General features: G+C 41.6%; 1 protein-coding gene across 1 annotated transcript in view; it reads left to right on the top strand.

Annotated features, from left to right (window-relative positions):
• The first annotated feature begins 1,080 nt into the window (after positions 1-1,080).
• Positions 1,081-11,114, top strand: part of LOC103370761 (sickle tail protein homolog) — a 34,987-nt gene continuing 24,953 nt past the window's right edge. The window contains exons 1-7 of the mRNA XM_008299910.1: positions 1,081-1,279; positions 5,425-5,698; positions 6,299-6,616; positions 9,475-9,579; positions 9,735-9,772; positions 9,873-10,042; positions 10,444-10,619. Coding sequence (XP_008298132.1) covers positions 1,081-1,279; positions 5,425-5,698; positions 6,299-6,616; positions 9,475-9,579; positions 9,735-9,772; positions 9,873-10,042; positions 10,444-10,619 — 1,280 coding nt within the window. The remainder of the gene's footprint in view (positions 1,280-5,424; positions 5,699-6,298; positions 6,617-9,474; positions 9,580-9,734; positions 9,773-9,872; positions 10,043-10,443; positions 10,620-11,114) is intronic.

The raw sequence follows: 11,114 nt of genomic DNA, 5'->3' as shown, positions 1-11,114 counted from the left end.
AGCTGGGATAGACTCCAGGCCCTCAGTGACCCTACAGAGGATAAAGCAGTGTATAGATAATGGATGGATGAATATATTTGTACTTGTGATGATGTTCCGATGCTGTTTTTCCTGCTATCACATTGCTAGCTAGTGAGAAATGTTCTGCTGGAAGCTTTAGACACAGCCAGCAGGTAAACAATGACTGCAGGTTGATTTACTCGTCATCTGAGTTTCATCTGAATGAAAGAAAAGCTACAACACAAAGGAATATGACCTTTGTACAGTAAGTTAAGATATTTACTGCCATGACTTTGCTTAAAGTGGTTGCTCACCTTGAAACAATGTGCAGTCTTAACAATTTCCTCTTCATTTAACAGCATATAACACCTGTCCTTAAAATATCAATTGAGTCATCATATGAGAATATTTACAAATTCAGCCTTCGGGCTTTGTGATTTCCACTAGACCTTCACATGAAGGTTGACTGGGATGGGCTGAACAGATGAAACTGGCTAAGTGGGATCCATTTAGATCTTTTTGAATTAAATGTTTATGGCTGTTTACTGAGAAATAAACCAAATTTATTCTACAGTAGGTAAGTTAAGAAATCCACACCTACAGTGCACCATGACACTGGCACGGGCTGTCCCTGCATTAGCCTGACACTATACAACTTCTAAACTGTGGTTGTTGTACTTATAAACAGGTCAAAAAGGAACCAGCCTGAGAGCTATTTACACTTGGAGTTTTTCCCACAGTCAGCATTTAGCATTTGTTATTGTCTGTCTTTTTTTCTCATCTCATGCACAACTGGCACACATTTCATTAAAAACAGCATTTTCTGGGCTGGCTTACATTTGCATGTACCAATGCTGTAGCTTTGTATTGTATCTGACACGTGTTTGTTGAGATTTAGAATGTTTGATCTGTTGACATTTTCAAACTTGTTTTCGTCTCTGGGTTGGTGAGTCAGCATCTTGTCAATGGTGGTATTAATGATGTAGTTTCAGAGCACATTTTCTGTTTACGCAGATCTCCAAAGAGGTATTGTACGGCAGTCACAGTCCAGTCCACACCCTGCACAGTCTGCAGGGATCCATGTCCCCGCCCATGGTGCGTTCCATGCCCTCATCCCCCTCAAGGATGGCATTTGGTGGAGGGGGCAAACGAGGGGGCAGTGGAATGATGGACCCAGGCAGTGCCACATTACCACGGGAACACCTGGTAGGGGCAGGGCGATCCAGCACCCTGTGCACCAGCAGCAGTGCTATCCTAGAGAGGAGAGATGTAAAGCCTGGTGAGATACCTGCTATTTTTTTCAGCACAAATCAAGTTGAGCAATTTTTATTTACAGTCAGGTCCGTAAGTATTTGAACAGTGATAAAATTGTCATTATTTAGCTGCTGTACACCACCAAAAGTTGCCAAAGTGCTTGCTTAAAGGAAATTTTGAGATTTATTGGGTTTCTTTCTATAAAATAACATCATATTATAAGGTATCCTGACTATGACTTAGGTTGTGAACTGTTTCTATATAAATAAAGCTCAATTCAATTCAATTTAATTTAATCCAATTCAATTCAGTTCAAAGGGTTTAGAAAAAGTACAGGTTTTGCTGTTGAGGAATTACAGATACTTTTACACAATCCGTCCATCCTCACAGGCCACTGGGTGATTGACTGATTAGCAGTTTGATGGTCTAGCCTGCTTCCTCATGCTTCCTCATTATTTCATGACAAATGAAGGAGATAAAAGGTCTGAAATCAGGTGTTGAAACTAAGTGTTACATTTACATTTGTAGCTATTCATGGGAATTGTCTGCATGCAGTTCAAAGAGGCCATCATCAACCTCAAAAATGATCCTGTTGTGGAGACTTGCATGTACATGATGTCCATTCATATCATGGTTATGTTTTGCACATGTAAACACCCTATCCTAGTTTCAGAAACCAGGAAAAAAAAAAAGACATTATCCAAGTTTTGTAAAAGGCAGAAATGCTGCCTAGAGTACCCTGATAGAAACACAAAATTATTGTGGTTTCTGCTGAACATTCTTTGTTGATACAGGACACTGTAGCTGGGATGTGTGCTTGTGTGTGTGTGTGTGTGTGTGTGTGTGTGTGTGTGTGTGTGTGTGTGTGTGTGTACACATGTGGGAAGTATGGATAAGCAGATAAGAAGAAGACCCATCTCCACACAGACTAAGAAGCAGCGGGGAGCTCAATGCCCTAAGATCAGTAGAAGGAACAGAATGGGAACAGTATTGAGCAGCAAGGACATTTTGAGCTGACCATAACCCAAGAGACCAGTGTTTAGATGCTACCCCAACAGATGTCATTACAACTGCATCGATCCAGCTGAAGATGGAGACTGTGCCCAGACTAAACATAGTGAAGCCTGCCACCACCCTGGCTCACTGGCAAAGTCCCATCAGAAGAAATGTTAGCAAGTTTTAACATAGCTCTACTATACAACATAGAACCTTCTCTCAAGCATCATAGCAACTAGACTGAGCAGGAACATGAGTCAGCACAGGAGCATTAAAAACAACAGAGGGTCAACACACCAGCTATTTATTTACTTACTAACTAGCTAGAGTCACCCAGGACTAGACAGACCAGCATAATCACTGGATTAACTATTAGAAACCCTACAATTCAGTGCCCCACTCACAGATACTAGAATGGCACTATAGGGGGCTAGCAGAGCACTGATAGCCCTATTTGAGAACTCAGTGCAGCAGTGTAAATAACACTGGAAGTGGGGTGAGAGGATTGTTTTTTTTTTGTTTTTTTTTTAAATACACATACAAACAAATATATATACAACACATAGATTTTATTCTGAGTGTACATGTGGAATATTTAAATATGTGAGATTAGTGATTGCTTTTCAAGGAAATGACAGATAAAAAGATAAAAGTGTGACAAACTGATATGCAGCTTGGACTTTGTTCTTTTTGTCCTGATGATTCTGCCAATTAATGTACTCAGAAATGTGCTTTGATTTGGGCCCTGTTAGTGAGGAAATGGAGAAGTATGTCAGCCAGCTGCTTCAGGCTCTGTGGGAGAGAAGAAGACAGAGAATAGGCACCTGCCAATGGCAAATGCTCATGCTACAGTGATCTGGAATTGAAAACTCAGGGCTCTGTTTGGCATATGCAGTAGAATGTGGTGGTGTACGACAACATTTTTTTTTGTGTGTATGATGCACTGAGCTTATTTCCCCAACTGCACCAGTTTGGTTTCTGGGTGACATTACTCTGGAAGCATAGTAGGTCAGGTGATCAGATCAGCCACTTTTCTGCCAAAATAATTTGGTCCATTTCTTTGGTGAATGCATTCTCATGTAAACCTCTCAAATTGCACAAAGCCCTTCATTCAAGTCTTTTATTGTTTAACCCTCAGTAGTAGTCAGACAGAATAAAGATTTGTGTCTGATTCTGCCAGATCTGTATCCCACCACAGTGAGTAGTCCTTGCTATTCAGTCACAACAACTTCCTAGTACTATGGAGGTCTTCCTCATGCCACTGAAACAGCTCTGACCCATGGTAGCATACACATCGTACCTCTGGGGGTGTCTTGTGGTGTCTGGCACCAGGATGTTGGCATCAGGCCTTTGAGTGGCAGTGAACTTCTGTGGATCAAGCTTGTTTTGACACGTCGTTGAAGCCTGTTTACCATCACTTTGTTGTCCACAGGTATAAGTCTCTTAAGCTATGTTAGAAAAGCATCCAACCTTGGGAAGGCCAAATTTTCTGCAGTCCAGTCTGCTAATTTGGTAATGACCAAAAGTGAGAATGAAGCTTGCAAGTGTAATGCAAAGCAACCAAATAGAAGCTTAAGAAAGTTTTAAGCAGGAGTCTGTTTGTTAAAGCATTAATATGAGGAACACTGCCCTCCACTAATGTTCATAAGGACCTTCTGCATGAGTTCAAAGGTGTATCCAAGTTTCTTTGGATAGTTTATACTGACAGGAAATAGAGCACCCATCAGCATGGCGATGGAGCTGGGAAAGTCCCTCATACCAAACAGGATTACTACCACCAACACGTGCTCTCCTTTCACCATCACAATGCCAACTTCCATCCCCTTAGTGAACACTCATTATCAGTGGCCTATTTAAAGAAATAAATCATAACATTTATCACCTTTGGTGTAGAACGATAGCCTCTACATGGTACAAAGTAAAGACCTTCAACAATTAAAAAAAAAAGAAACCCAACAAATCAGAAGTTTCCTTTGAATTCACTTTAAGCACTTTCTTCCCAACGGTGTGAAGGAACAAAAAACTTCCCCTTTAACAGGAAGACCAAAAAAAAAACTTCAGCCAGAACCAGGCTCAAGGAGGGCAGTCATCTGCCACAACCAGTTGGGGTGAGGGTGGGGATGAAGGGCGTAAGGCAGTGGTGGAGTGGGGATAGGAGGATAGCAGATGGAAAACAGAAAAACACTCAAAAGAGAACAATAAAAGCGGAGGTCGGTGAGGCCAGTGACTTCAAGTCAGAGAAATAATTTATCAGTTATTATTTATTATATATTGTTATTATATCATTCGAAGATATTTCTTTATTAGTCTGCTTTTCATAAAAACTGATTTTGTAGACTTACTGTTCACCTAATAATAGAAAATCTATTTCAAAATATTTTTGAGAATGTAATGATGCAATCTTATTTAACCCTGCACCCTGCCAGCTTCCTTCATTGTGAACCTGACATACAATACTGATTTAGGTGGACATGAATTTTCAAATTAACATGTCTTGGTGTAGTTGAGGCTCTGTTAACTAGAAATTCCATGTTGTCACAACTTCAGTAATCTTTTGTTGTACTGACATGCAAAATTCTATGCAGACACATCACACACTGGGCACAATCTGGTCCAACCTGTCCCCTCTGGGAGGTGCTTCATAGCACTGAACACCAAAACAGTCAAAAACAGAACACGAACAGGACAAGAACAGCTTTTGTCAGGGCATCACTATTTACGTTGAATCAGTCATAAAACGCTGAACTGCTGTATATACTGTACACACCATTTATCGCAGACTTGTTTGTATCTCAACCCAGAAAAGCTGCTCTCTGTTCCATTGCACTTTGTCAACCTACCTCACATATGTAAGGTGTTAGTAACTTTTTGTTTATGTTTGAATACATGTATTTACACTTGACTTTTGCTCACTAAAATTATGCACTTAAACTCCGGTTCACTCTATTTTTATAAAAAAAAAAATTTAAAACTAAAACTTCCTTTAAAAACACTTTCAAAATGCTGTTTTACATCTATCCGTAGTTGTTTAACACTGACTGTCCTTCCATAGCCTGTTGCATGTGTGTTTTTGTTTTGTGTAAACACTTTGAGAGCTAAGTATACAAGTCAAATTCCTTGTATGTGTTCACATGCTCGTGTGTGTGTGTGTTTGTGTGTGTGTGTGTGTGTCAGATGAGGATGTTGGCAGCAGCAAGAGCATGGCCCTGGTGGTGCATGCTGAAGGAGGACCACATTACCCAGACTCCTACTGCTCATCCCTGCAGGATGGAGGAGGTCGTCATAGCATTGCCTCCTCCCAGTGCAGCGGTCCCTCCTCTCTCACTGCCGACATAGTGGATGGTGGGGTCTTAGGGATCCCAGGGGGATTGCAACAGTACCGCGCTTCCATTAAACCCTTGTTGGGCTATGGAGAGAGCATGGAACACCAGGCCCGCTCCCTGCACAGGTACACACAGTGATTTTGATTTCCTAGTACAGACATAGGTAAAAATGGGATTGATGATTGCTACAAAATCAGTTATGTTTCTTTCACTTGTGTCACATATGCAAGCAACTGATTGGGTGCTTTGTACATATAAACAGAACGTTACTTCATATAGAATGACAGGTAGACTGACAGGTAGAGCTCAGACTGCCCTTGTAAATACAGTCTGGATGGGTTTTAAAGTGTGTGATCGTGTAGTTGATGTGTGTAATTACAGGTATAGATTTTGGGATCTGTATTAATGGGTTTAGTTTGGTTCAGATTTGATTTCGCGGTAACTGCAGGTAATGGGTCAGTGCAGGTACCACACTTTACACGTGTAAGGCCTACACAAACATTAGTTAAGCTCAGGATTTTTTGAAAACTCAATGAGCTGCTGGTAAATCTGTTTATAGTGCAGCCAAACAAGCTCCTGTTGAAATCAGGCAACAATATTTACCTTATCTCCATCTGATTCCAATCCATGTGGGATCCAATTGGGGACTCCGGTTATGAAGACTGTTCATGTAAGCAGCAGTGTATGAATCCATAAATTATTCCATCTGCTTTTCCACTATACAGGCAGAAGAACAGAAAGTTTGGAGACAGCCAGCTTCCACCAATGGGAACCAAAAGCCCTTCCCCTTCCCCTCACAGAGCTGGTGAAGTCAGGATGATTGATGGACAGATCATTGGAGGGGTGGGCCTGGTGTCTCCAGAGAGGATGTCGCCAATTCGCCGGTCTCTGCGACGAGACAGTAACGGGGCCACAGTGGAAGTTATAAACAGGAACAGAGGGAGTGGATCCTCATCCTCCACCTCATCAGTTTTTGTTGACAGTCCCCTGGGACAACCTGAGAGATTGTTTCAGGGTCATGTGGCCACCAGCAACACCCAGAGGTGAGGTTAGATCCATAATTGTCTTACTTAATTGGAACCGTCAGTCTGAGCTACAGAATCCCCCTGATTGACCATTTTGGTTGATGATTAAAAAGCCTACAGTGCTGATTAGTCCCCTTGCTTTCAGAAATCCCCCCCTTTTTTTTCTTGCATCTTTCAAAATGATATTTGGGTGAGAGTGTTAATAATTTTGCATGTTTGGGCTGTTTATAAAATCAAACTTAACCTAGTTACAAGTGTTCCTCAAGTCTTAAATTACTCATAACTAATTTAAAGCAGGACTACAAGGTGGTTAGCATCATTGCCTTGCAGCTAGAAGGTCATCGGTTCGCGTCCCGGTGAGGACACCCGGGTTCTTTTTGCGTGGAGTTTGCATGTTCTCTCTGTGCAGCGTGGGTTCTCTCCAGGTTCTCCAGCTTTCTCCAACACAGTCGAAAAACATGTTGAGGTTAATTGGTGATTCTAAATTGTCCACAGATGTGAATGTGAGTGTGCTTGGTTGTCTGTTCCTATGCAGCCCCCCCGGGACCCAAGTGAGGATTAAGCGGTGTATAGATAATTGATGGAGATAATGGATAATTTAAAGCAGGTTGGACCACACCAACTGGTTCTTACACAGAACATAGTTGTTACTAAATATTTACTCCTGCAAATGGCTTAGCTGATAACCAGATAGTTGACAAAAACAACCTGAATAAATGAGTGACGAAACACCACAAATGCAGATTTTTTTATACAGATGTGCTGCAAGGTGAAATTAAGCAGTGAACAGCCAATCATACTCTTTACAAGCTCATGTACAAAGTATTCTGGGCAGGCACAGTTTAGTCTGATTGTGTATCAAGATGACAGGGGGAAGAGATGTAAGTAACCCTTGAACGAAGTCACTAAGACTGTTTAGGTGACTGGTGTTTCAATAGGAACAGTGACTGAGGTCACATCTGCATTTAAATCTTTGGGGAGGACATTAGTAAACAGAGTCTGAAACTGTTGTCGACAGTATGCGATCAGTGACCGTGATTTTTGAGTGTTTGAGAACGTCACTGGAGAATGCGACCAGACTGTGTAGAGAGGGGTATTGTAGTAGAGCTGAAGCATATAAACCCCTATGTACAAAGATAAATGGACATTTCAGAGTCAGGTTGTGCAGACACTACAAATACTGCTCTACAAAAATGTAGAAAAAGTTGATTGGTTATATGAGTACACCCAGACAGCGGTAATGGACTTAACCTTGATATACAGTAAGGTAAACCAGAGGCTCTGTTATAAAATAGAAGGCCTTTTGCTGATATGGTGTGGGTCCAATTGTGCTCTTAGAAAGAAGTGTCACTACACTTGAGTGCAAGGTACTTTGAAAATAATGGCAGTCATGTGGCCTTCACAGCAACCAGATCTCAACCCAATTGAACATCTGTGGGAGATTTTGAACTGTTCTTGATCACCATTATTGAAACACTAAGTGAGGGATTATGTTTTGGAAGAATGGAGTTTGGGCTGCAAGGTGGAGCGGTGGTTGCCTCACAGCTAGAAGGTTGCCGGTTCATGTCCTGGTGAGGACACCCGGGATCTTTCTGCGTGGAGTTTGCATGTTCTCCCCGTGCAGCGTGGGTTCTCTCCGAATTTTCTGGCTTCCTCGCCACACATGTTGAGGTTAATTGGTGATTCTAAACTGTCTGTAGGTGTGAATGTGAGTGTGCTTGGTTGTCTGTCTCTCTGTGTAGCCTTGTGTCCAGGGTGTCCCCTGCCTTCACCCTAAGTCAGCTGGGATAGGTTCCAGCCCCCCCATGACCCTAGTGAGGATTAAGTGGTGTATAGATAATGGATGGATGGATGGAGTTCCATCCTTCTAGTAGAGTTCCAGAGACGTAACGAATCAATGCCAAGATGCACTGAAACTGTTCTGGTGGCATATAGTGACCCACCATATTACCAAGACACTTTATTTGGTTTATGATGGTTTATGATTTAATTTATGATCCGTGTTATACAGCATCTATAATAAATTGCATACAGTGGGGTCAGAGAAACACAGCATTCTATTAAGACATGATAGAGCTACCACATTCTTCACACAAAATGATAGGAGGCTGTTGTTAATATACACCGATCAGTCATAACAATAAACTGACAAGTAAAGGGAATAAAGCTCCTTTCAAACATGGGACATGGAACATTGCTGGCTTCATCAATCCATTAATGTGGCGGTTTGGTTCAGACTTGTGCTGCGTTGAAAGTTACTTTGAAATGTTACTAGATCTGACTTAGTAGGATTGTTGGCACAACATTTACAGCAACATGACGAGTGTGAGCACTGAAACATGAAGCTGCTACATCAAATTCTGAACGTCGGAAAGAGGCTGAACGTTCATCGTCTTGTTACATGCAGTGCTCTGCTGGGAAACCTTGGATCCTTGCATACATATGCATGCTACTTACCATGTACTTAAACATGCTTGAAGACAAAGCACACTTCCTCAACAGCACTCCCTGACAGCAGCCACCTCCCCTGGCAGGGCAGAGGTTGGGTAATCGCTTTGTCTTTTTCTTAGGTTTTGTAGTGTGGTGGCCCCACCAAAACATGTGAAAAAGCCAAAGCGTTTACCCAACCTCTAGACTCCCCATATCCCAGTCTGATCAAACATCAGATGCGCCAGAACAAGCCCAATCCACAGAGGCCCCACCTCTCAACCCAAAGAACCCAAAGGGTCCACTGCCAACATCCTGGCCTCCTCCTGTGTTCTGTACTCCAATGGCAGCACAAAGGGGACCTACACAATATATTAGCAGGTGGCTGTAATGTTGTAGCTGGTTGGTGTAAAGGTTATTTGATGGCTGTATGTGTTCCTATTTTTCAGTGACCGGATGAAAGCCATGGAGGAGCAGATAGCCAGTCTAGCAGGACTGGTGCACCATGCTTTATCCATGGGACCAGATGTTCCTGGAGTCAAGGATGCTGTCAGGTCTGTTACATCTGCCATCATCTTTTTATACACCAGCAATGATTTAGCAAATTAATTCAACCATGAAAATGTTAAAAAATATAATTGAACTTTATCCCTGATTAGAGCAAGGATAGCTAAATTTACTGTTTATCTGTTTACCTGTGTCTTTCCAGTGAAAATGCTGAACACAAACTTGTAAACAACAGACTTGGTGAGATTGTTTTTTTTTTTTTATTGAACCCTGCCACTTAGAATATACTTAACATACTTTGAACATGTGGATAACCTAAATCATCATTCTTGGCTTTCAGGGGTGCCATGTGAACCTCAGAACCCTGCCTCTTTGATTGACAGCCTCAGTCCCACACCTCTAGCTCTTCAGGCCCCTCCCTCTCACAGCGGCTTGCAGCAGAACTTGGAGTCTGTGAGAAGGAATGTGTGTGAACTGCGACAACAACTCAACCAGCTTAAACAGTTACAGGTGCTGATCTGTGTGCTAATGACAGCTGATGCAACATAAGTCATATTAACAATTGCAATAACACTAATAACTGAACTAGCTGCACAATGACCTAACTGTAGGTAAACTCTGATTATTGATCCACGTGGAAAGCAGAATATACCTTGTATACATGTGAGCTACAGTGATGTCATTTGTGTTTCCCTTAAATGTCATGGCTCTCATTAAGTGTTTTTCAGCTGCAGCAAGGAGAGAAGAATTTCTGATGAAGTCACTGTATATTACCTGCTTAGCAGCAAACAGCAGTCAGTCACAATCCAAGACTAGTTAATGAATTTAGTGGAATATTTTGCAAAAAAAAAAAAAAATAAAATAAACAAACCCAAACATAACTAACTCTGGAGCCATTCCATGTGTTCCAGCTATCAAACCAGGAGAGTGTGAGTTCAATGGTGCGGATGGCAGGTCAGGAGCTGGTGGTGCTGATGTGTGACTGGTTGGCTCAATCAGAGGAGGCAGCATATAGACAGAGAGCTGAGATGGAGGAGGAGAGGATCCACTATCTAGCTACTGAGGAGAGAATACTCAAACAGCTCAGGTAAGACTTTATATTAAGTTCAGAATGTGATTTTGAGAGAACAAGTAGACACAAGACAACGCAATCGAAGAAAAATAAGAATTTTTTTGTAATAAAATACAAATGTGCTAGCCTTAGGACATGCAGTAGTTTTGTTGTCTTGGCCTAGTATGACCAGTAGCTTATGATGGCAAATTAATTAATTAATTAATTAACTTAGCCACAACATTAAACCCACTGATGGGTGAAGTAAATGGCAATGATCATGTCGATATTATGTTCTGACTTCTTCTTTCTCTCCTCTGCTCTCTGAGTTGTTCACAGAGAACAGGTGAGGGAGGGCCTGCATAAATTGTCTGTAGACACACACAAACACACAATCATTTTGCCATCATTTCAGAGGACATTACATTGACTTATTCATTGTCTCAGGATTTACTCTAACCCTACACATAACCACTATTTGTGGGGACTAGATTTTAGTTTCCAAGAAAGAGAGAAGTCTCTACAGTATGT

Source organism: Stegastes partitus, unplaced genomic scaffold (assembly GCF_000690725.1).
Source record: "Stegastes partitus isolate 25-593 unplaced genomic scaffold, Stegastes_partitus-1.0.2 Scaffold1479, whole genome shotgun sequence".
In the NCBI taxonomy this organism is placed as follows: Eukaryota; Metazoa; Chordata; class Actinopteri; family Pomacentridae; genus Stegastes; species Stegastes partitus.
Note: the sequence above shows the minus strand (reverse complement) of the source record. Positions and strands in the feature narration are given on the sequence as shown.